Source organism: Trematomus bernacchii, unplaced genomic scaffold (genome assembly GCF_902827165.1).
Source record: "Trematomus bernacchii unplaced genomic scaffold, fTreBer1.1, whole genome shotgun sequence".
Classification (NCBI taxonomy): domain Eukaryota; kingdom Metazoa; phylum Chordata; class Actinopteri; order Perciformes; family Nototheniidae; genus Trematomus; species Trematomus bernacchii.
The window spans coordinates 1,960,840-1,988,060 of NW_022988066.1; the positions used below are offsets into that span (position 1 = coordinate 1,960,840).

Consider the following 27,221-nt stretch of genomic DNA (forward strand, 5'->3'; position numbering starts at 1 on the left):
TAGAAATAGAATGTTTTATAAATCAGGCTATGCATTATATATGAGCAAACATCTGTAAAAACCTTCATAAAAGGGACAAGAATGGCAAGGGTTTGTTGTTTTGAGGTGCTACTGAAGTGGACATTTGGATACCCCTTTCACACCGGCGCTTTTCCAGCTCCTGCTGGGAGCTAGAGCCTGAAAAGCGCCGGTTTTTCCTGTTCACACCGTAGCGGCGGCGCGTCATAGCTCCGGAATGCGGTTCACTTCCAGCTCCAAAAAATTGTCGGTCCAGAGGCAAGAGCTTCGGAGCTATGACGCGGCGTCGCTTACGTCTCTTACGTCGAGGCGTGCAGGAAACCTTACTTTGACCATCCGTTCGCTGTTATTGATCATTGTGGAGATACTGTACATGGGCTATACAGGTTGTCATGTCCGACTATCAGAAGTAGAATCATAATGAAAAATACGCCGGTAAAATGTGCCTATAGAAAACGGCTTAGCAAGTAGTCAGTTTAGCTTCGGTTGCTATGCTAACATCACCCATGTTATACCAGAGAAACTTTCATAACAGCGTTGTGATGCCAAACAGCGTCAATTCAGACTGACACACATTCACTTAAGGGGAACTGGGGATATGTATCAGCTGCTTGTGTGACAGTCAGACAGTGAATACTTTAGAGCCGTGTGAGCTAACCCGGAGCTAACGGGACAATAAACTCCCGTGGAAGAGCAGCCAGCACTGCAGCGGTCGGTAAATGCCGCTGAAACACATTAATAAACAATGAACCACGGCACTCTGGAGAAAAGTATAAGGTTGGAGAAGTCGTTATTTAATTTAATCTGGCTTCGTATGATTAAAAGCAACGCAGTCCCCGGCCCGTTGTTGTTGTGGGAGAAAATCAGCGACGTAAACTGTGACGTCATGACGCAGCAGCGGCAGCTCTGGGCAGTGTGAACAGAGCGGGAGCTGAAAAGGGAAACGGGAGCTGAACCAGAAAAGCTCTCGCGAGGAGCTAGAAAGTGAAAAGCGCCGGTGTGAAAGCCGCATGATGCTAGAGTGAGAAAAAACCGAGTGAGAAACCGAGTGAGAAAAAACAAGTTCATTAAAAATGTCCTTCAGCTATGTATTGTTAAATTCCATATTTAAAAACAATGATGATTCGCCTTTAGTGTCTCGCCTTTAGAGCATCAATTGGTGCCTTATGTCCCCAAGAGGGAGTAAGACCAAACCATCTTAACAAATGATAGTTTTTCTATGCATGTTACATTTGCATTTGTTCATTAAGTGAGGAAAGTTTAGCAAAAACGTTGTAATGAATGGAAATGAATGTAGACAGGATGCGTACACAGAAGACACGCGGTTAGTGAACTGGGCCTAGTTTCCTCCATACAGTAAGTGATCTCATTTCCATTTCCAACACTATGGCTCATCTGACAGTAACACATGCGTCTTCTTGCTCGATACAAACTGTTACTTCTTATATTAACAGCTCTTACGTCTGATCTCATGCCGCAAGCTGTGTCCTTAGTGGTCTTCATTTCTAAAAGTAGAAACTACACAGTTCATTTGCATTTTTATAACAGCATGTTTCCACCCACTGGGAAATCGGCTGATGCTCTGGATGCTGCTGGATGTGAGGTGTTGGATGATATGGTGTCACCAAAGAGAGTCACATCGTCCATACTGTGTGGCCAACTGTTCATATTTGTTCATAGTATTTAATTTCCCTAATCAACATCAGTAATGCATAGGCGCACTCACATAATTTCCTGCAGGCCCCTTCAGTCATGCTCTGTATATAAAAATGTAACCATGCATGCAACATAAGAATTACACACTAAACAATACTTATCTGTATGAGGCGTATGGGTTTTTGTACTGATGAAATTTAGCATATTAATTAAATGCATTTACACATACATGCTGAAGGGGACAGAGAGTGGAGAGCAGAAGGACAGGGAATTGTGGGTATACCAATAGGAAAGCCCTGGAGGTAGCATGAGAGGGACATATGTTTTCATATAATTTGAAGGAGAGTATTGCTGCAATGCTCTTCATTAAAGGAGAGCTCAAAGAGACAATCAGGCGCATAGCATATAGTTGCTGTTTTTTATTTTTTTATTGTTTAAAGTGTTTGGCTCCAAATACCAAACAGATCGTGCATTGTAGCATCCCATAATCCCCTCTGTTTCAGCCCTGTTTCAAAAGTGCAGATTCTCTGTCTGTTACTTTAGATGAAAATAAGGAGCCACTCCTCACGCCCCTCTGAGAGATATTTGGTTAAAAAGAACACAAAGGTGCTCTAGGAGGAGATTCAGGTGATAAGGTGGGGGGGTTACCTTGGTTGGTGATTGGCTAATGGTTACACAACCCGAAAAACATTAAGAGATCATAAAGTGGCCAAAATCTGATCAGCTCATTTTCAGATATATACATTTATATAGTTTTTATAAATAGATCAGGACAAAAAGTTAGCGGATATTTTTTCCTGAAACGTTCAGAATATCTTTACACAGAGGGGACACATGTTTATGTATAAAAGACGTGAAAAAGTGGATCTTGCATAATAGGTGACCTTTAAAAGATAACTTGCTATTTTGAGCGGTAAATCTGGTGTCTTCATCAAAGAATATTAATGCAGTGCTAAGATATAAACCTTGACACGTGTAGCAACAGTATCTAGGTGGGCAGGGTTTAGTGAACAGTCAATAGTCTGTGCCTCTGCATCAGTATTTTCAGGGCGAAATGACTTTCCACTCAACTGTGGGACCGCCGAGTCCCGGTCCCTGCAGAGTCACAGTCCATGTAACCTGAGTATCAGAGCCTCTATGTTCAATCCAAGCGTTCCTTCCATAATCCCTCTCTGCGGCTCGGTGCTTCTGTCCAAGCTCCGTCCCGCTGTCCATTATTAATGGAGCCCAGCCTGCTCTGCAGAGAGTCAGCAGCTATGACAAACCTGCTGCTACACACAAATATTTACACTCAACAGGCTTAGTGTGTATCTGCCTCCAACACCTGAAGGAAGAAAAAAAAAACTGGATTTAGTTTTGTGCCTGATTTATAAAACCTTGTATTTCTAATAAGATATCCAAAACTCCCTTTGTAAAAACGATTTCCTCTAATGGTTCAACAAAATGAAACAAGAATTATGAAAGAAGAAAACTTGTCAAAATAATTGTCTTAATGTAATTGTGGAAGTTTAATGGTGATATCTGTTCATCTAAGCTGTTAGATATGAGATTACAAGATATATGGGAAGGATATACAGGACCATATTGCCTGTGTGTGTCATCATACAGCAATAGTGTGGATTTGAAGGCTTATTGAATGCCTCATGACGCAGAGGGTAAGGTCCTGTAGAGCTGCTTTCAAGGCCCACTGATTTACATTTCTGTTTCTACAATTTCTTTCTTCTTTGTAGAAGTATACAATTTCCTTTGCAAGACGTCTCCTTAACCTTTGAAACCCATTGCTAGCACTTGCCAGTATATAGGAAAATGCTGAATGAATCTAAACATGGTGTGAAGTGTTATTCAATAAAATACATTCAGACTTTAACTACACGGTATGCTCCACACAAACAGGGTTTTACTCATTCCGCTGATTCTTTTTGTGCTGTTTAATTACTTGAACTCGAGGTGGTCTCAATAGCCCCCTGTCCTAAAAGACTGCCCCACATTCAGCCTTGAATAAAAGATGCATGTCATGTTTTAGATGTGAGTAATTAATTAATATTGAGGAACGCAATCATACTTTAAACAGACTCTGAGGGGTATCCTCATGTACAAAACAAGATGATCATGAAATAATGACGCCTTCATTACCGAAGATTGCATCAATGTTTTGATAGAAAATACACAAGGCAGTGTTGAATAAAAGTGAACTCTGAACTCTTAATTTAACTGAAAGGGAGTTAACTTTCAAGGGACAAAAGTTAAATAAGACTATATCTTTGAATCTTATTCCCTTGTCCAACGATGTCTGCTGTGATAAAAGGTATACTCCTAGCAAAGTCCCAGCACAGCTCATTCACTCCAGCTCTGATCAGCCAGGATAGCTTAACACACCTGTGTGGGAGCGCAGTTAAGATTTGAATTTGGTCCAACCCTGGGAAGACCTGAAACTAACTCTCAACACACTGAGAAGGGTTCTACCTGCATGCAAATCTTCCAAATGAATGCAAAATAAAAGGAAGCCCTTTCATTTTGCATTCCATTAAAGCTCTTAACTTGAAAAGCCTATTGGAGCTCAATGAAATTACATTGTGTACATTTGAAATAATTAAAATACCACTTCATAGACGTCTCTGCCTCAAGTGATTATGAACAAAGATCACTGGCACTTAAACTGATTTTACACTAAATTCCCTGATCCCCTCATCCAGCTCATAAAGCAATTGTTAAGTATTTGTGCATTTGAATTGTTTTTGACTTTACATGCCAAAGCTCCCTTTTTTTAGAGCAGCTGCACATATTGAACTCTGACCCTGCCAAATGTCCCTTATTAAATATTGTCTGGGAGTTCATAAAGACAAAAATGGAGTCATGTGTTACGACATTATCAATATTTTTGATTCATAAACAATGCTGGTAGTTCCAGACATATCTTGAGTCTGCTGGTCATTTTACATTGAATGTTTTTTGAACAGAGAAATTGTTCACAGGAGACTAATTTAGCCTTTAAATTAGTGCCAGTGTTTAACAGGACATTCAGTTGAGTTTTTGATGTGGTCTTACGACTTTGAGCATTCTCTGACGACAACATTATAAATTCAATTATCTTTATTATAATTTAAAGGGAGTGAAGCTGCAGCCAAATACTCTGAGTTGAGTTATAAGCCAGACCCCTTCAGCACGCACGCACACACACACACGCACTCACACACGCACACACACACACACACTCTCTCTCTTTGTGTCTATTTCACTCACACACAGAGATACAGCTTGTGTATTTCTCGGGGCATCTGGCACATATGGGTCTATTTAGCTTATTTAATTATGTTTCCTCACTAAATCTGAAATATTCTCATCGGAAAGAGAAGAATGGACCCCACATTCTCTCTCTCCGCTTTACTTTGCTCACTTTTCATACTCAAACAGATTCCCTGTTACAAATAATTCCCATTAGGCAGAAATGAGAGAATTTAGTTCCCATTCGTCTTTTTAATGTGAAGCTCCAGTTTCTTCTTTTTGTTCCTTCTTTGTTTAACAGTTTGTTCCCTGGTGAAATAACTGGTTGTATGTAACATTTTAAATACATTATTTACATTTGAGTATTATTGACTTAGTGTGATAGATTTCCAAAAAGATATTGAGGATACATCAGCTTGATATTATGTATCTTTTGAAATGTAAATGAGAAGGGGTTGTCATGGAACAAAACCAATAATCTGCTGATCTTTACAAATCCAGACTAGATCAATGGCATAGGCCTTACTGTTGGTAAGGACATTCAAATCAATGATAGAATTGTGTATTTTGATGATGTAGACATTCAAGTTATTGCCAATAATCACGATGAATCATTAAAGGTCTCATCTGTCTTAAGGTTCAGGCCTCAGAAAGCATTATTTGTATTTATTAGTACATTCAGTTGGAATTATGAGCGCATTATTAATCACTATGATGACCCTCATAATGAACTATAGGATGGGTCTTTATGGAAACAGAAGGAAAACAAAAGCAAATGTTGGTAAAAACAAGAGGGGGAAAAATTGATGTTGGGAACAATGAAATACTGTTAAAAGTACATCACAACATAAAATGCCAAGAGTCGCGAGATGTAATAGATACATCTCATTTTGACAGCATGCAGCACAGAATAACATTTTTAAACACCTGAATGTTTTCTGGACAAAAGACGTCCTTGTATCTTTTGTTTTGCTCTTTTATATCTGCTAATAAAGTTTCACATCTTGGATAATAACATGACTGAGCTGAATTGAAAAGTTGTATTTCATCAGGAGATGTTAGTAGGCGTAAGTACTCTCGTCAACATAGAACAATACAACTATATTTCAAGGCAATTCAGTAAACGTTTTTTTTTCACAGTTCCTTGAGTTATAATGTATTAAGCTCAAATCAGGTAGTCTGTTTGATGTGTGCGTTGATTGCAGGATGCAGTTTGCGTTTTGTCTCATTTATGGCTGATGTGCTTCGATTTTCAAACAATTTTCCAACTTACTGTTTTAAAAAGCTCATCGTTCCATCTCAGTTCTAAAGGGTAATATCCCGATTACTTAAAAAGGATCAATTTCAATGCATGTTAGTTATTAATATAAAGAGGAATAATGAAAAGCTATTGTGTGGGAACTCTCTATACAGATACACTTTTCAAAATGTTAACTCTTCAGACAGACAGTCTTCTGTTTGCCCACCCCCCATCCTCTTGCGTGTGTTTTCATGTAGGCTACTGTGAGCACAATGTTGATGCCATGATTGTCTCCATCCATTCCTTCAAACAGCACACATGCAGGTATGTATGCAGGTGCTGAACACATGCACAGTTGAGTTATGGAAACAGAGCTGTTAACAGGAACAGGGGCACAGGACTGTTAGCTTCTTGCTGCTAGCTTGTTATGTTTTTCTATTAGTTTTTGTGCATTATAAAGCCCATGAGAAGAGCTGCTGATGTGTATTTTATGCACCATTTATATCTATTTTAGCGTATCAGGTTGCCAAAGACCGGTTTGTGTCCCTCATGTTGGTGTTTGTCACAGGTTTGACGGAGTGTGTCGGGATGTGTTTAGCAGATGCACCTTTGGCAAGTGCATGACAGTCAGGTTTGTTGGTTAGTTTGGATATGACACACTATAAACACTCTCACTTGTGATATTTCTCTCAACTGGAAACAGGGCTTAGGAGACACTATGGATCATCCCTGGTTCATCTGTCCTTTGATTGTGTAAATGTCAACTACCAGTGTTGTGCACCCTACTGAAATGGGATTACTTTTCTTTTTTAATTGTCATTTATAGTTGACATTTTGGCAGTTAACTAGTTTACTAGTTTGATCAGAGGGTTGATCACTTTTTGTGTTTTCAGTAGAGAGGCTGGTTAGGATGTGGGTTAGCTTGGTTTACAGGATGCAGGTATAGGTATAGGTTAGCTGGATTTTAGTTCGGCTTCTAAGGGTTAATAGTCTCTTAGTCTCTACTGTTTGGCCGGAGTTGGAGAGTGAAGCCCACAGCTTCACTGCGAGTACAGGACATCAGAATAGCTGTGTTTAGTCACTTGGGCTATGCAAGCTGTTTGTACATTACCTTCAAACAAAATATCATGTTTCCTAATTTTGGCATTGTTTTATACTCTTTTTCTTTACTACTGAGAGTTACTGACTTATATCACTCCAATGTCTGTACAGTAATGAAGCAGCAGGAGGCAGCTAGCTAACATCTGTACAAAGTCTAAAGACATTATGCTAAGCTAAGCTAACCGATAAATGGCCTAATTTATGAAGCACTTTTGTCCAAAAGACCTCAAAAAGGTTTTTGATGCACATTCATTGTGTAGGACCAATCATAAATCTTTTTTTTGAAAAATCTCCTGGCATTTGCTTCTGGTGTTATTCATCACTGGTTGGGGAAATAGAAATACCAGCACAAGCAAACTTTAAAAAAGGAAAGTATTTTGTTTTTAAATAATAGCTGTGGAGCTGCCAATGGTAAGAGTGTTTCATGTGCATTTCCAAAAAGGGAATGATATATATTTTGAAAAGGAAATTATAAATATTTAAAGAAACTTTTAAGTGTCAAATTTATGAACTGAATTTAGTGTGGTGTTGTGTCAGCACCCGGACGGGGGCTTGTTATCATGCCCCTGTGACCCTGTGATCAGCAGACCACCCGCTCTACCTCCTGAGCCGCAGCTGCCTCACATGAGAGTGGCAGCAGTTTTCCTAACCCTCTGCACAAACATACTTTATTTCCCAAAACCTAAAACTGTTCCTATATCTTATTGATATTTACCTTATTGATATTTGCCTAGCACAGTTTGGCAAAAAGTGAGGCAAAAATGTAAAAAACGAATTGACCTTATATTGTTGCATTTCTCCCCCTAAACAGCTGAATAAACCCACAGCAGGTAACATGGGGTAGTTTACTGCATCTTCTACTTATTAACTGGTTTGTGTGTGTGCTGGCAGGGGAATGTGCTGTCATTTGTTTCCATAGGAGAGAGGGTTTATATGGGAGCAATGCGAGCCTGAAGGACAATATATAGTGAGCAGGATAACTGTGGTATAAGTAAAGCATTTTTATGGAGGAGTCCGGGGAGCACATGGCTGAGGATTTAGGGTCTGGCTCTTGGCATTCTCCACGGGACACTGAGAATGGTATGTACTGGGCAAGCCTTCTTCTTCCCATGTGCTCTGTCTTCCTCTCCCCTTCTTTCGCACACTCCTCACATTTACACACAACTTTTACGACGCTCATGTGGGTTCATCCACGATCGCCACTGGACACTTCAGATGCAATGTTTTCCATTATGAAATCTTAACAGTGCATGATTTTGCTAATTTGTCAGCTCGAAGCCGCCCTGACCATCTGCCAGAGGATCGGCAGCATCCAAAAGTCTTTCCATCCCAGATGTCTCCAAGTGGAAGGAGTATGATTTGAGTGTGATATCAGTGTTGGGAGCCAAACTATCTCCACTATTTTAATATGAGAACCATGAAGCCGCTGTGTTTTTCTACATTCAGTTTCTCCGTATACTATGGGACGTTACAGGCTGATATACCAAAACAGTGCAGGTCACTGAGTTCTTTAGCATTGGGCTAATGTGTTTATTAGATCTATTGTAAAGAGTTTTGATCAGCTATTGTTTAAATTGAGGTGCTTACTGTATAGATGACATGGGACTGGTGTTTGTCTCTGTCAAACCCATCTGCTATCTCTGTGTATTTCCCACTAAACTGATCTCCCAGGAAACAAGATGGTCAGACAATTCTCCCCTGAGGAAGGCAAAAATAAAATTAGAAGAAGAAAAAAAGAAATTTCTGAGAATCCCGATTGCTTTTAAACGGTTGCAAAGTTTTAAAGAAGACGAGTTGGGGAAAAACAAGGAGAACCAAGAACAAGACAGACAAGATAACATGAACAGAAAGAAAAATAGATGGCACAGCTCTGTTTGTGATGCATGACATGTGCTGAAGGAGCAGATACTGGGTCACCTCCATCTGCTATACCTCAGTTAATGATAACACAAAGCTTTCCACGCTTGAATGCACAGTCACAAACACACACGCACAAATACACACACACACAAAAATGATTGTGACTGTCACTAGGCTTATCTGCCCTAACTACTGTCACTAAAAAGGGCAGAAATCAGGACAGAGAGATGTATGAGGGTTGTCAAAAGACATACATCAAATTAGTGTACATGGCTTCATGACTGTATGATCATTGAAAGGGCAATTTACTCAATATTTAACCTAATGTGAAACTAAATATTGACATATTCTGTGGTCTTATTATGTTTTATTCTTGATTAAAAAGACATTAGTGATGAATAGCTACAGAAAATGGATGTTTGGCCAATTCTGACTCAAACACTTAAGCTCAGGTATCAGTATCGATAACTAAAAAGTCTGATCAGTGCCCTTAAAGATATGTTACCTTCAAAATAAGAGCTACAACCTTCACAATACCTTGTAAGACACATATTGACAAAGAATAGAAAGACAAAAAGGGAAATGAGTGAACATGAGACACAATTTGACTAATAATAGACCAAACGAAGGTCATTTATACAAATTACCACAAGTGGCAAGTGATGAATCATGTCCTTTTTGTCACCATGGTGAACCAAACCTTCACATTTTAATGATGTCCTAATAACATGTAGTTTAAAAGCTGCGTACAAAAAGTCAGCAATAGAGACGGTAAATGAAGTGAAGAAAGAGAGTACAAATCATGGTATTGGAGCTCCAGAGCATTTGGCTGTCAGCTCACAGAGGCAGAAACAACATAATTAGAGCTCTGTTTAACTCCATTACAGCCACTGCACTCCTGTCTGTTGCCGCCCACATACCCTCTATACTGCCTAATTACAGAGAGGCTTATTGATTTAAAAAACATAATTGGGAGGTGCTCATAGAAGGTAGCATGGACAGTATAACCTTAATGATAACCTTAATGGTAATGGAGAGAGGTCTGTTTTCCTGATTGACTTCATTATCGGTCATTGGATCGTTCGAGGTCCTTGATGTGTGATAAGTAGATTTTATTAGATTCTACAATGATTTGCTGACACACATTTCCACTCCACTTCCTTCTGCATCTCCTTCCTGCTCTGTTTCTGTGTTTCTCCCCAGGACAAACATACATATTGTGCACTTGAATGGAAATGTGTGGGAGGAGAGGTTCTGACTTCTGACACACGGATACGGACTGAGAAAGAGAGACAATGAAAAAGTACACTCTGGTCTTATGAAGATGATGACCAATATGAGTGAAAGGGACTGACAAACTGACATTTGTCAAGTGCAGTATTGTTGTCAGGAATGTTTCATTAAACTGCAGATGGAGGAGAGCAGAAGGACACAGCGGCCTCATCTGCTGATGATTTGCATTATGAGCTAATAGTGCCACCTCCTTTTCCCTAGAGAGAATGTGTGTCACAGTTCTGCTCCATCATTCACCAGTAGTTTTCCATTCACCTGTCTCACCTGTTAACCACACCCACGTTTTTGCTCACTCTCTTTCTCTTCTGCACCCATTAGCTTTACTGCCAGTATTTAAACCCTCACCAGACACACACCCATTGCCAGATCGTACTTTGTCTTCATGCTAGTCTTTCACGCGTTTGTCACCAGATTGCCCACCCGGTTCCGACCCTGCCTGTCCCTGACCTGCCTGCTCTGCCTGTTCCCTGATCCTGCCTGTCCCTGGACTATCCTGCCTTGCCTGCTGTCTGACCCTGCCTGTACCTACGTTGACCGCCTCGCCTGCTCCCTGACCCTCTGCCCGGCCCTGACTCACCTTCTGCCCGCTGTCCTCTGGTTCGTCGGCCTGCACATCATCCGGCTGATACTGTTCTGCTGGTATTCCTCTGCTCTGGTAGTATTACCAATAAAGTACATTACCAATACTCCTTGGTTTCTCGAGTGCTGCATTTGGGTCCTTCATAAGATCGTGACAGAACGATCTGGCCAGAACATGGACCCAGCGCACTCCTCTTCACCTAAAGACCGTTTCGAGAGAGTTGAGGACGCTCTCCAGAGGCAGGAAGCCTCGATAGCCTCCCTGGCCACCGAGGCTCATCATGATAACTCTACACACGACCAGACTCTAACCTATTTAGCTGCGCAGCTACAGCAGCTAACGGCTACTGTGCAGCAGCTAGCGGCGGCAGTAGGGGCTGCTCCAGCGCCTCTTCCCATGCCGCCGGCACCCGCTTCTGCATTCTCTCCGATGGGATTTACCCCAGAGCCTCGGGTGGGAACTCCGGAGCGTTACGCCGGGGAACCGGAGGGCTGCAGCCCGTTTCTTACTAACTGTTCTATCCTGTTCGCGCTGCAGCCACACACTTTCGCTTCTGAAGCAGCTCGTGTGGCGTTCACGGTCAATCATCTGACTGGGAAAGCCCGACTGTGGGGCACAGCTGAATGGGAGCGGCAGACACCCGCCTGCTCTTCTTTCCCCGCTTTTTCCGCGGAGCTGCGCAAGGTGTTTGGACCCGTGTCTGTGGGTCCAGACGCTGCAGGAGGATTACTGAGCCTGAGCCAGGGTAATGGATCTGTGGTGGATTATGCTATTGGGTTTCGCACCAAGGGCCGCCTCAGCAACTGGAATTCTGAAGCCCAGTGTGACGCCTATCTGCGTGGCTTGGCGGCTTACATTAAAGATGAGCTGGTGTCTTTTGATCTGCCCAACTCACTGGATGGGCTGATTGAGCTGACTTCCCGCATGGATCGGCGCATCCAGACACGGAGACGGGAGCGACGATCGGAGGGAGTTCAACATGCATGGGCGCCCCGACATCCGGGTTCGACTGGGACTCCTCCCCTCACTCCAGAGCCGCAACCAGGGGGTGATGAGCCCATGCAGGTGGGTCGCACCAGCCTCACCTTGGAGGAACGTGAACATCGCAGACGAGGTAACCTATGTCTCTACTGCGGCCGGGCCGGCCATTTTGTTTCTCGCTGCCCGGTAAAAGGCAAGGCTCAGCAGTAATGGGGAACATACTGGTGAGCCAAACCCCTGGATTTGTTCCCGCTCAGAGACCATTGAGCCACGCCAGGTTGCTATTACCGGATAGCTCTCAGGCTCTTGCAGTTTTTATTGACTCTGGTTCGGACGCGAGTATTATGGACGAAGAGCTTATGCTGCAGTTGGGAATAGACCGGGTTCCCTTATCTCGCCCAGTTCCAGCCAGCGCCTTAGACGGTCACCTGCTGGGGACAGTGACTCATCAGACTGTACCTGTTCACATGCTCCTGTCCGGGAACCATCACGAAACTATTCAGTTTCATGTTCTCCGGTCTCCACATATCCCGCTTATCCTGGGTTACCCATGGCTCCGCCGCCACAACCCTAACATTGACTGGGAGACGGGAGCCATTTTGGGGTGGAGCCCCTCTTGTCATCAGATCTGTCTGAAACAGGCTGCCGCGCCTCAGCGTTCGGTGAACCCCAGCCAAGTTCCGGATGTTACAGGGGTTCCACCGGAATATCTGGACTTTAAGGAAGTATTCAGCAAGACGAGGGCTACTTCCCTACCACCACACCGGCCTTACGACTGTGCCATCGACCTACATCCCGGTACCAGCCCTCCCAGGGGTCGATTGTACTCCCTGTCTGCTCCGGAAAGAGTTTCCATGGAGACGTACATCAATAACTCTCTGGCGGCTGGGATTATTCGCCCTTCCTCATCACCCGCTGGAGCGGGGTTCTTCTTTGTGGAGAAGAAGGACAAGACCCTAAGGCCCTGTATCGACTTTCGGGGTCTTAATGACATTACTGTAAAAAATCGATACCCACTGCCTCTTATCTCCTCTGCATTCGAGTTGCTGCAGGGAGCAACCATATTCACCAAGCTGGACTTGCGTAACGCGTACCACTTGGTACGTATTCGCGAGGGGGATGAGTGGAAGACCGCCTTCAACACTGCCTCGGGGCACTACGAGTATCTGGTGATGCCTTTTGGACTTACCAACGCCCCTGCAGTATTCCAGGCGTTGGTAAATGACGTGCTCCGTGACATGTTGGACCGACACGTATTTATTTACTTGGATGACATCCTGATATTTTCCAAGACTCTGAAGGAACACGTGCACCACGTCCAGGCGGTTCTCAAGAGGTTGCTGGAGAACTCACTGTTTGTTAAAACGGAGAAGTGTGAGTTTCACACATCCTCTGTCTCTTTTCTGGGATACATCGTGGGACAGGGGAGCATTGAGATGGATCCCTCCAAGGTCGATGCAGTCACTTCCTGGCCGGTTCCAGACTCCCGGAAGCGGCTACAACAGTTCCTCGGGTTCGCCAACTTCTACCGGAGGTTCATTCGTGGATACAGCACCTTGGCCGTTCCACTCACAGCCCTGACCTCCTCTAAGGTTATGTTCCAGTGGTCCTCCTCGGCTGAGGAGGCGTTCCAGAACCTTAAGGCCAGGTTTACCTCCGCCCCCATCCTCCGAGTACCCGATCCTGAAAGACAATTTGTTTTGGAGGTGGATGCTTCTGATATGGGGGTGGGGGCCATCCTGTCTCAGCGAGCAACAGACAGCCAAAAACTCCATCCCTGTGCTTTCTTTTCGAGGCGTTTGACACCAGCGGAAAGAAACTATGATGTTGGAAACCGGGAGCTGCTAGCAGTGAAGTTGGCTCTGGAGGAGTGGCGCCACTGGCTCGAGGGGACCAGTCAACCTTTCCTGGTGTGGACCGACCACAAGAATTTGGAATACATCCGGTCGGCCCGCAGACTGAATTCCCGACAGGCTAGATGGGCCCTATTTTTCACTCGGTTCAATTTCTCCCTCTCCTACCGCCCTGGTTCTCGGAACATTAAGGCTGACGCTCTGTCTCGTCAGTTTGGGGAGGGAGGTAACATTCCCAGAGGCTCAGACACCATCCTTCCGACTCCTCAGCTCGTCGCCGCCCTTACCTGGGAAGTGGAGGAGAGGGTCAAGGCCGCCCTGGATGACCAGCCGGGACCCAGTGCCTGTCCTCCGAACCGCCTGTTCGTTCCGCAGATGTTGAGGTCTGATGTTATCCAGTGGGCCCACAACTCCAGACTCACCTGCCATCCTGGTATCCAACGTACCCGGGAGGTAGTCCAGCAAAGGTTCTGGTGGGCAACACTTAAGGAGGACACCAGGGAATTTGTTAATGCCTGCCCTGTGTGCAATCAACACAAGTCTTCTCACCAAGCTCCTGCTGGTCTCCTACAACCTCTGCCTATCCCTCATCGCCCCTGGTCCCACATTTCTCTGGACTTTGTTACTGGTCTGCCACCGTCCAACGGGCACACTGCCATTTTGACGGTGGTAGACCGGTTCAGTAAGATGGCTCATTTTGTGCCGATACCCAAGCTCCCCTCAGCTAAAGAGACGGCGGAGCTGGTCCTGCTCCATGTGTTCCGGCTCCATGGGCTACCTACCGATGTGGTTTCCGATCGTGGTCCCCAATTTACCTCGGTGTTCTGGAGGGAATTCTGCACGCTCATTGGGGCCACGGTCAGTCTGTCTTCCGGTTTCCATCCTCAGTCCAACGGTCAGACCGAAAGGAAGAACCAGGAGATGGAGACGGCTTTACGTTGTATAGTCTCCAAGCACCCAGCGGCCTGGGCTAAACAACTGCTCTGGGTCGAGTACGCCCACAACACTTTGATCAGTTCGGCCACCAAGCTGTCCCCATTTCAGTGTGCATACGGGTTCCAACCCCCTCTGTTTCCGGCCCTGGAGAGGGAGGTTACCTGTCCGTCCGTTCAGGCTTTCATTCGTCGCTGTCGCCAGACCTGGAATCAAGCCCGGATAACTCTTGTTCGTTCGGCCAACCGGTACGCCTCCTCTGCCAACCGCCGACGTTCCAAGGCACCCGTCTACCAGGTGGGCCAAAAGGTATGGCTGTCCACCCAGGATATTCCTTTACGGGTGGAGTCGAAAAAGCTTGCACCGAGGTTCATTGGACCATTTGAGATTATAAGGATAATCAATCCCGCAGCAGTAAGGCTAAGACTGCCTCGGACTCTGCGGGTCCATCCCACCTTTCATGTTTCCAGGATCAAACCTGTCCGAGAGAGTGCACTGGTTCCTGCGGTCCCTCCTCCACCACCCCCCCCGGATGATTGACGGCGGACCTACGTACACTTTCCATCGACTGCTTCGTTCCCGTCGCAGAGGGAGAGGAGTCCAGTACCTGGTAGACTGGGAGGGTTACGGCCCTGAGGAGAGGTCTTGGGTTCCAGCTCGTCATGTGTTGGACCCCCGGCTCATCAGAGAGTTCCATCAGCGCAATCCCGAGCAACCTTCTAAGGCCATCACATCGACGGGCAGAGACACTAGGAGAGTCTCTCCACATACTGTCAGCTCTTCCGAGGAGGACAGTGAGGGGCCTGCTTCTGATGAGGACGCCGATTCCCACAGGGGGCAGGAGAAGGAGGCCGAAAGAACTTTTTCAGATGAGTACTAACCCCACCTCCCACCCTCCTCTGTAGATTAGTGTTTAGGGACGTCAGGAGCCGTCCATTAAGGGGGGGGTTCTGTCACAGTTCTGCTCCATCATTCACCAGTAGTTTTCCATTCACCTGTCTCACCTGTTAACCACACCCACGTTTTTGCTCACTCTCTTTCTCTTCTGCACCCATTAGCTTTACTGCCAGTATTTAAACCCTCACCAGACACACACCCATTGCCAGATCGTACTTTGTCTTCATGCTAGTCTTTCACGCGTTTGTCACCAGATTGCCCACCCGGTTCCGACCCTGCCTGTCCCTGACCTGCCTGCTCTGCCTGTTCCCTGATCCTGCCTGTCCCTGGACTATCCTGCCTTGCCTGCTGTCTGACCCTGCCTGTACCTACGTTGACCGCCTCGCCTGCTCCCTGACCCTCTGCCCGGCCCTGACTCACCTTCTGCCCGCTGTCCTCTGGTTCGTCGGCCTGCACATCATCCGGCTGATACTGTTCTGCTGGTATTCCTCTGCTCTGGTAGTATTACCAATAAAGTACATTACCAATACTCCTTGGTTTCTCGAGTGCTGCATTTGGGTCCTTCATAAGATCGTGACAATGTGTGTGTTTGTGTGGGTGTAACAAATAAACGCAATCGAAGTCTGTTTAAGCAAATGTTACTTCTACAATGACCACACACACACATAGAAAGAGAGCGCCAGTCCTTTTTGTTTTACATGAACATCACAATATCGTGGAATCTTCCAAAGCAACAAGCCTTGACTCACTTTTAAAAACCAGTGAGCGTCGGTGTGCAGATATATTGCTTGCTTGCTTTAGTGTTTCTATCTCTGTTTTTTTCTTTCTCCTGGATACAGTAACACAGACAAACAAACACACAGCTCCGTATTCATCATATGAATACAGGGACGTCATGTAAAATGATGTCCAGAGTGGTTATTCAGAAGAAGGATGTGAGTATTGGCTCAGTAATGGCTCAAAGTTCAAATAAAGGTTTGTCTGACTGAAGGAAAATTGCTGCTGCTACGCCAAATGAATTGCAATTGTAGGGTTCAGCTTTAATAACACATATTAGAATGGGAAAGAGTCGGTTGTTGTGGGATTGACTATATGAATAGAGCTCTTTTCTTATAGATTTTCAAAAGCTGTAAAAAGAGAAGCAATTCACAGAAACAACCAAATAGGGAGAACTAAACGTTGCTTTGCGTTTTCTGTTTATCTTCAGGTCTGCTGGATTTCTGGGTAAAATCTTCCCACACTGTATTGACAGCCATAAATTAAATAATGATCCTCTTTCACTTATATTCAGTGTACATGTCACGCTCTATACAGTATAGTGTTTGCTTCAAAGCAAGCTAGCTCACAGTTTTCTAAATAAAAAGGTGCTGTATTAAAAATAAAAAATACATCCAGTCCACATAAGACCAGAATATGCTTTGGTGTCTTTGCTACAAAAAAATCAAAAAACAAATGCTGCCTTAAAGTACATCCAAACTTCAAGGCTTAAGTATTTCTTCCGTCTTTGCTTTATGTTTAACACCTGTGTTAAGATATGTTTCATGGAAATGTGAGGATCCCCGATCAGTGTCCATTGACCGTTTTTTTTTTACGGTTGTGCCAATCTCTTTTCAGTCGGACTGCATTTAATTTAAACAGTTTGTTTTACTCACAGTTTCGCAGTTTGCCATTTAAACAGCTGCCATGTTGCAGGATGCTTTTTTACCCCTTTTGCCACTCAATCTGTCCGGCAAGTGACGTCAGCACATACTCTCTAAAGAAATATGTCTTATCTTTTTACTTGCTCCAAAGTAAAAAGAGAAGCCTTTACAGCCTTTTGGGACTCATTAAAAATAAAGATTCTCTACAAAAACCCTCCAGAAAAAAGCAACTCAAAAATGCTCCCCAATCAAAAGGCAATGCAGATTTGTATTCACTCCTGGAGGAGGGCTGACATTTTGGCGATACAAAGACTGAATCCAATAACACGGATAGATTCATCCAAAAGTAGCTGCAGTCCTCTGCAACACAGGATTAAATTGCAGGCCTTAGCAACCCGAGGTGCTACCCTCACAGGCTGCAAAAGGCATTAGGACATCCTCATTCCACAGCACGCTGGAGTGTGTGTGTGTGTGTGTGTGTGTGTGTGTGTGTGTGTGTGTGTGTGTGTGTGTGTGTGTGTGTGTGTGTGTGTGTGTGTGTGTGTGTGTGTGTGTGTGTGTGTGTGTGTGTGTGTGTGTGTGTGTGTGTGTGTGTGTGTGTGTGTGTGTGTGTGTGTGTGTGTGTGTGTGTGTGTGTGTGTGTGTGTGTGTAATGTAAAACCTCCATGAGGGGTCGATAAGGCTATCAGTTTGAGACAATCCTGTGATTATGCACTGTCCTCTTCTCTGTATTGTGGTTAACACAAAGCAGACACACAGGCGCTGCCAGCGGCACACACATGCTCACACACACACACACACACACACACACACACACACACACACACACACACACACACACACACACACACACACACACACACACACACACACACACACGCAGATGCCCAGCTACCATGTAAATCTCTGCATGTGACTGTTCATATGAGGGAGGTTAGGAGATGAAATCACATAAAACTGCAGATTACAAAGATCCTTTTTAAACCAAAAATGCACGTTGGAACAGAAAATGACCTGACTTAGGAATGATTGTTACTATTCACAAGCAGGCATCATTTATATTTTATAACAGAGAATAAATATTACAGTAACAATGACAGTTTTCCTCAAGAACATCTTATTTAAGACTTTATAATTAATATGTATAACAACATAAACAAGAAGGGCACTCAGAGAGCTGTCCTCCAGCAAACCCATTCCTTATTTCACAATACGAACAAAAGTGAAATATCATGTGTGTATTTGTCCGTTAGGATCCACTCCAAATGTAAGAGGTTTATCCTTTGCCTGTTCTACACTCTTCAATTTGAATGAAAATCGTTCCAACGCTTTTTCTATCATTGCTAGACAGACAAACAACAACAAGTCAAACAAGATAAACCGAAAATATGACCTGTTTGGTAAAGGAATAATATTTCACAGTTATCACTCAGTGACCAGAAAACTAGAAACCCCAAAAGATGAAGCAAAGTCTTCCACATAGAGATTCTTATAAAAGAAGCACCATGTCATCCCTAAACATGCTAAGTAATTCAGTCAAACCGAAGAACATAATGCATTGATACAGTGCATGCTCTAGTCTAATGAGTATTGACATTAGCAGTACATCCTGTGAGCGATTGACTCTAAACAGTGTATGTTTTTGTCATAATGAATGGAAATGTCACCCAGTCACACAATATGGCTCATTGATGTGTTTTTAAGAAGTGTTGTACAACAATAGAGGTTCATGTAACAGAGCAATACAGTATATCGGGCTTTTAAGTGAATACACTACGTGTTAGTAAAGCAGGTTTTGGTCATTTTATGCGATTTGTTGACAATGAGAATAAACAAGCACAGAACAGTTGTTGGTATGTGCCCTATTAAATGAATTCCAGTGTAAACTGAGTCAATAGCTGCCTAAAATATGACTCCATCTCATAATCTATGGTCGTATTTATATCACTGACAGAGAAAATCCTCAGCATATTTCATCATAACTAGGTTTCACAATGAACATTTATCATCCCGGTACATTTTAATCTCACAAATTGTGTACCAAACATGTAGATAACATGAAATCTGCCTACAGGAGCATGTAAAGCTTCTGTCTTCCCTCAATTGATAAGATCTGCATGTGATGGTAAAGAGGAAGGTTATTACTGTAACACCACAAGATAGAAGGTTTGTTACTGGAAGAAAAAACAGCCGCAGCTCACTGAATGGATGTTTGTTCTGTTTCAAAATGAAGGTGTTATTCTGCTGTGCTAACACAACAGGCTATCGATGTTTGACTTAGATCTCAGGCAGGTACAGCAGTTCAATGCACTGGACATAATGAAACACACACACATATCTTCCTTACGGCACTCCAACAGAAGCACCGAGACTGGAACAGAGTGGAATTTGAAACGTTTTAGCCAAAAATGTTTCCATGGTCAAGGTGTTTTTTGCAGAAACGTTTCAGATTTCGTTTTGTTCTCCAACTTCATGGATGAAGACGATCTACAGGACATGTGACAGCTCAACACACAAACAATTTTACCTGTAATTTGATGCTATTGATTTCCAGACCTTATATGTGGTATACTTGCCATAATGCATAGACAAATGCACACAAACATCTTTGTTCTTGCAATAGGGTACATGTTCTACTCCGATCCATTCACCCTTGCTGTCCAATCCCATCTTTCTATATGTTAAACATCCATGCTTGATGCTTTTGTGCTGCATTTTCGCACTCAATGCTTAGAAAGAATGTGTGAAGAGGTATGTTTTTGACCAATGACCTTGGGTTCACAAGATCTTTGTTCATACAGAGCTTCCATTGTGAAGGATTGTGTGTGAGAGAGCAGTCAGTATATCACCGGTTGTAACTTTTTTTCTGGTCATTGATCACCGATATCTTCATCATTTCACTCTGTCTCTCTTTCAGTTGCAGTTCAAAAGGCCACCAACACACACACACACACACACACACACACACACACACACACACACACACACACACACACACACACACACACACACACACACACACACACACACACACACACACACACACACACACACACACACACACACACACACACACCTTCTTTCCACTAACAAGCTCCTCCATATTGTGTGTGTAGGCCACACGGAGAGACAGGGCTGAGACCGCCTCATGTGTCGGGTCTCCTCTGTGTTCTGGTCCCCACCCACCCCCATCCTCCCAGCGTCAGTGGGATGTCCCAGGTGTGTCTCCTCTTGGCCTTGCTTTTGCTCTGCAGCTGCACAAAGGTACGACTCATAGTGTCTCTTTCGTTTTCACACACCACAATGAGATGTGTCTTTGATCTAGAAAGATGAAGGTGTAGAAAATGTGATGATGGTGTTGCTGAAACTTCACGAGGCTTGATGACGTTTCCTCTTCTTGAAGGTCTTCTCTACAAACTCCCTAGAGCTTGTGAAGGAGAAGTGGAGCAGCTACAAAGACCAGTGCCTGGACTACCTCAACGCCACGCCCCCCGCCACCGGTGAGCCCCTCTCCTCCCAGCATTAGCATGTTTCTGCAGTAGAATTAAGTAGCATGATTTCACAGACCTGCTTTCCGCTGCAGGGCTGGTGTGTAACCGGACCTTTGATCTGTACGTCTGCTGGCCTGATGGACTCCCAGGAACAACTGTCAATGTGTCCTGCCCATGGTTCCTGCCATGGTACCGCAAAGGTATGTGTGTTAACAGAAAATGCCCACAGCCAAGGTGAACAAAGGATCAAAATACAAGACAAGTATAGATAGCAAAACTTGATCTCAATACTCTATGAGTTTTGAGATAATTGAGCCAGATGTTTTGAAATAAATGTACTGTTTTTAAACATGGCCCCCATTTACTTAGAATTTCTCAGTTTTTTCATTCTTTACCGTAGAGGAATGTGAACTTTTTTTTATATAACACAGTGTTAGTAGTTGTGGGGTTGAGTACTCCTTTAGAAATAGATGATATAAGAGATTCATTTTATTTTGCCTGCAGGAAATAGTTGTGTAGCAGTGGCAGCGTGGGAAAGAGTGCAAATATATCTATTAAAAGCAGTTTAATATATCAGTAAAGTGCCATATGCAACAATGTGATAAATGTAACCAGGTTTATAATGTCATAAATATAACTGAAATAATATGTCTTTAATTAAAATGAGCAATTCCAGTATGCAGAAATGTTCCCCCTTTTCAAACTAAAGCTCTTCTTTAACACACCTTAGTGGAAACAAAGTGACTTGTATGTAACTGACTTGAATTTGTTAAAGAAATACAAGGACGCACTGAGGGGCATGAGAACACGTGCTCTTTAACGTGTTTTCATTAAAGTCATTCAGTCAGTTAAGCTCATATGTCCTTGTCATTCTTCTGATGAGTGAATGCAGTAGTGAGAAGAGAGTGGATACGTCATCAACTGGTGTGATACGTATCAGTCAGCTACCACTCTCATTATCAACCTGAAAGTGGTGTCAAGGCTTCAAACAGTGTCTCCTGTGATTCATGTTCCCTTAGTGTGCAGGCTGTCAGAGAGATAACTGTTGATACATGAAGCATGAGGCTCTAAGATGTGCTGCTCTTCCTGCATAGAATTGTTATTTTTCATGTTCAGGTTTCCCTCAGGTAGCAGGCATTGCATAGGTGTGAGGGGAGGATTATATCTGTTATCTCCTGTGGAGTAGCAGCAGGGGATTTCCTTGTTTTCTCCAGCAAGTGTAGAGAGTCAAACCCCTGTTTCCAACTCCTTCTCTTTTTCTTCTTTACGTAAAGGGAATCTCTTTGGATGTTAGACTGTTGGTTGGACAAAACCAAACATTTAAAGATCACAGTGGGATCTGGGAAACTGAAATGGACAATATTCCTTTACCGTTGTATAGACAAATTGGCTAAGCCATGCTAATGATTTGATAATAAAAACAAGTCACATGAATGCACGGAACATCTGGCAATTTACTGTAAGTGCTCTGATCAGATTATTAGTTTGGTACAAAATATCATTATCTGATAACTGGAGGACAGGTTGTTGGACAATGACCCAATGACATCCAAATGCTTGATGCCACTCATGTTTGTAAGGTAAACATGAAGCTACTGTCTGCTAGCTTAGCTTAGTAAAAAGACTGGAAATAGCTTTGCCCAGACCTAAAAAAATACAATTAACCTGACAAGACTTATAAAGCTCACTTAGTAACTTGAGGTCTAAAAACGTTGAGTGGTAGTTTGACAGGGGATTATGTGCTGGACAATTGCATGAGATGCAGTTGCCAGGCAACCAGCAGCTACTCCAGGAAGTAGACCACCACCTAATAACTTTTTAATGGGTTCAACAATTAAACTATGACATGTTAATTGTGAGCTAGTTTTAGGTGCTGTTTACACGGGAACGAAACGGGTTGTATCCGCTACTTTTCTCTTTCGTATAGTCCGTTCGTTCACAGGCAACCGTAACGGAACCGCGGAAACGGACCCCTAAAACGATAACGGGTCCCAAGGTGGATAGATCTGCGGACGGAATGCTCTGGGGGGCCAAACGGCTCAGTGTGTACGTCCTATACGATCATTTCCTGATAACGATGAAGCCATAGCCCCGCCTCTCCCCACCTCTGCTGCTCACTGCTGTAGCATGGTCAGTAGCTACTGTCAGTAGCTACTGCTACTGCTACTGACCATGCTACAGATGTTAGTGCAAAATCTACAGCTCCTCTACCACAACCATCAGCAACAAGTGGACATGGAGAACTACATGAACTACATGTTGCTAAATCCACCACGGAGAATAAACAGAAGGGCAACCAGGCAACCATGGCAACCATGCTCGGGGGTCTTCTTCGCTGCTTTTGGTGTATTTTGTGGCGGAAGTACAGCGCCACTTACAGGCCCGGCATATGTACTACAGCGTCTCCAGCGGGTCGAGCGGTCTTGTGTGAAGGGACACGTTTATTGAGCCGTATCCGTGTGAACGGAAGACTTTTTTGATATCGAGTTCGGTTCGTTTGCGTTTCGTTTGCGTTCCCGTGTAAATGGGGGCTTAACCTTCATTATTAGCAAGGCTAACCTTTTTCCCGCTTCTTGTCTTTGTGCTTAGCTTGCTTTAGCTTCATTTTAACCATATGGAGGATTGACAATTTATTTTTGTTTCAGATAAAATAACGTCACTAAATTAAATGATTGTGAGGGCATTAAGACACTTCTGAACGGTGGGAGCTACACATGACATCCTTATGTAAAATGTAATGTAAAATGTCTCACAGTTCAGCAGGGTCGGGTCTACAGAGTCTGCAGTGAAGAGGGTCAGTGGGCGCGAAAGAATACCAGCGAGTGTGAGGACGACCCTGGTGAGGTGTGTGTATACAGTGGTGTGTATTTATGTAAAATTGTGTGTGTGTGTGTTTGTGTGGGTGTGTGTGTGTGTGTGTGTGTGTGTGTGTGTGTGTGTGTAGTATAAACTACCATGTTTGAAGCCAGCAGATGGGATTACGATATTGTTAACATGAAACTTTAACTTGACACGATCTGAAGAGACTCAGCGTGTGAAAATCCCCCCATCTGTTCCAATCAGGGCCAACCCTGGCCAACTTGGCCCCACGCAAGTTATATGATGAGGCCCTCTGTCTCTCGTCGACGGGGGGGGGGGGGGGGGGTGGAAACTGTGGCGCGGCGAAACTGTGGCGCGGCGAAACTGTAGGTGAACCCTCCACAAGATGAGGCCCCACGCAGTCTGCGTGATCGGCCTGTAGGGAGGGGCGGCCCTGGTTCACGTTTTTTTGCATATTTTGTGTCAGAATTAATCAGCACTGTGTGTGTGGGTGTGTGTGTGTGTGGTGTGTGTGTGTGTGGTGTGTGTGTGTGTGGTGTGGTGTGTGTGGTGTGTGTGTGTGTGTGTGTGTGTGTGTGGTGTGTGTGTGGTGTGTGTGTGTGTGTGTGTGTGTGTGGTGTGTGTGTGGTGTGTGTGTGTGTGTGTGTGTGTGTTGTGTGTGTGTGTGTGTGTGTGTGTCGATGAAACTGGTTATGTCTCTCCATTTGTTCTGCAGCAGCAGTATGGCCGCATCCTAAGTCAGTTACGCATCATGTACACAGTGGGCTACTCGCTCTCCCTGGGGGCTCTGCTACTGGCCCTGGGTACCCTCATCACCTTCAGGTACAACATGTGCGAGGAGTAAACAGGGAAGGGAGGAGGAGGGGGGGGGCAGAGAAGAGGATGAAAGAGGTAGAGGAACGAAAAGACAAAAGGAAAGGAATCAATAATGGTTGTGAAAAACGATGAGAATAAAGAGAAAGTGGAAACCAAGGGAAGAAGAAAGGAAGGCAGGAAAAAAGAAAAGGAGAAAAAAGCAAGGAGATAGGGCACGAATAACAGAGACGAAAGAAGCACTTAATAATATTAGGGAAAAATCTTTCCCTTTTTGCTTTCCTACCAAGTAAGAAAGAAGGGTGAAGTAATCAATAGAAGAATACAAATACGTGAAGGCGGAAGAAAAATGGAAAAGAGACAAAGCAAACTAGGAAAATAAGAAAAGGCAGGGATGAATGAAGGGAGAAGAAAAGAAAGGGGATAGTAGAGAAGAAATAAGAACAAACAGGACAAAGGAAAAGAAAAAGAAGCAATGAATGAAAGATGCAGGGAAAAATAAGTTTAGTAATAGAAAGGAGGGAAACAGGGAATGAACGACAGAATTCAATATTCAAGATGTTTTATTGTCATATATACAAATTACATGCACATTTAAAATATAACCTGATATACATTAAAAAAAAAAACTGTTCCAGAAAATAGGACACGATGTGCTGCATGATAAAACTAAATAAGATGTATATAGCCTATTATATTCATATAGGTGTATGAATATATAAATATGCATTAAGAAAAGAAAGATATAACAGTATGAATATGAACAGGATGGGTATGGTACATTGTGTAAAACAATATAGTGACAGCCAGTGTAAGTGCTGATGGAATAAAGAAGGAACACATAAAGAAAAAAAGTAAGAAATACAATGTTGGAAGAATGTTTTAGAGTCATGTTCCTGCATGCATTACTACAGTGATATGATACAACATATCAAAGTCAAAATATTTCACACACTGTCAACTCTGCACCAGGAAGCTGCACTGCATGAGGAACAACATCCACATGAACCTGTTCGCATCGTTCATCCTGAGAGCCGTGTCCATCCTGGTCAAAGACGCCCTGCTGACCCTCACTCTGGACCCCAGGAGCGGGGGGGACACCCGGACACAAGCCTGGGTCAACATACCGGTCAGAGCCAAAACATCACGCCAGCCTCACCGGCTATTCATGTGTTGATGTGCAGCTATTTAGCACGAGAGAAATACCTTTCTATAAGGACATTTCTCACTGCAGTAACATGTTATGGATAGGAAAGTAATAAGTGGAATATTAATAAATGACACAAGTGATCACCTGCCAGTCTTTGCAACAATACAGAACTGTACTAGGATCAAAAAAGACACCAGAACAGTCACAATTACAAGACACAAAACACCAGAGTCTGTTAATTCTCTTAAAGAAGAATTATCTAAACAAGACTGGAACAAAGTGTATGGATCAGATGTAAATGAAGCCTATGAATCATTTCTACATATTCTATCAGGGCTGTATGAAAAACATTGTCCTTGTGTAAAGAAAATAGTGAAACAAAAATATGCTGAAAAACCATGGATCACTAAGGGAATATTAAATGCATGTAAAACGAAAAATGAATTATATAAAGACTTCTTAAAGAATAGATCAGTAGAGGCTGAACAAAAATACAAGACATACAAAAACAAACTAACAAAGATAATACGATGTAGCAAAATGGATCATTACAACAAATTATTGGAGGATAACAAAAATAACATTAAAAACACATGGAATGTATTAAATACCATTATTAAAAAAGGAAATGGAAAGGCACAATACCCAAACAGTTTTCTGTCAAAAAACGATACAGTAATTTATGACATGACCTCAGTTGTACTTTGTCAATGTTGGTCCTTGTCTAGCTGGGGAAATTCCAAATACTGGTAGTAGTGAAGATGTAGAAAGTAAAGATATATATGTGAAGGAAACTATATTCTTAACGGGGACTGATGAAAATGAAATTATTGACACAGTTAAAAAACTTAAGAGTAAAAGGTCTACAGACTGTCATGATATTGACATGTATACAGTTAAAAACATTATTGAATGTATAGCCAAACCACTAACTCACATCTGTAATCAGTCAATACAAACCGGTGTATTTCCAAATAAAATGAAAACTGCTAAAGTCATACCAATACATACATCTGGAGATAAACATGTCAAACTATAGACCAATTTCATTGCTCTCACAGTTTTCTAAAATACTGGAAAAAATCTACTATACAAGACTAAATGACTTCATCACCAAACATAATATACTCTATGAACAACAATATGGTTTCAGAGCTAACAGAACCACATCATTTGCAGTTATAGAATTTATGGAACACATTACTAAGGCAATAGAAAAGAAAGAATATGCAATAGGGATATTTCTGGACCTTAAAAAAGCATTTGACACGGTTGACCATGAATTATTAATAAAAAAACTACAGAGATATGGCATTAGAGGTGTTGCACTATCATGCTATCCAGCTACCTACATAACAGGGAACAGTACGTTGAATTACAAAGCCATAAATCACAACTACTGCAGGTCACATGTGGGGTGCCTCAGGGCTCAGTATTGGGGCCATTACTATTTATTCTGTATATTAACAATATATGTGAAGTATAAAAAACTATTAAAACCATTATTTTTGCAGACGACACAAGTCTACTCTGCTGTGGGGACAATTTAGAACAGCTATTGGTCACAATGGAAAAGGAACTGAGCAGGATGAAGATCTGGTTTGACCAAAATAAATTAACATTGAACGCAAGCAAAACCAAACTCATAATATTTGGGAATCGATCGACCAATA

The 27,221-nt window shown here is 43.1% G+C and overlaps 1 protein-coding gene across 3 annotated transcripts in view; it reads left to right on the forward strand.

Moving 5' to 3' along the window:
* gcgrb (glucagon receptor b) overlaps window positions 1–27,221 on the forward strand; it is a 63,413-nt gene that overhangs the window by 23,948 nt on the left and 12,244 nt on the right. Inside the window, exons 2-7 of one of the 3 annotated variants that reach the window (XM_034120659.1) lie at window positions 20,391–20,538; window positions 20,678–20,774; window positions 20,858–20,965; window positions 23,521–23,625; window positions 24,301–24,407; window positions 25,375–25,527. In XM_034120659.1, coding sequence (XP_033976550.1) covers window positions 20,485–20,538; window positions 20,678–20,774; window positions 20,858–20,965; window positions 23,521–23,625; window positions 24,301–24,407; window positions 25,375–25,527 — 624 coding nt within the window. In that variant the 5' untranslated portion in view covers window positions 20,391–20,484. Of the gene's footprint in view, window positions 1–20,390; window positions 20,539–20,677; window positions 20,775–20,857; window positions 20,966–23,520; window positions 23,626–24,300; window positions 24,408–25,370; window positions 25,528–27,221 lie in introns of those variants that run through there. The other 2 variants (XM_034120660.1, XM_034120661.1) reach the window with 2 other exon arrangements.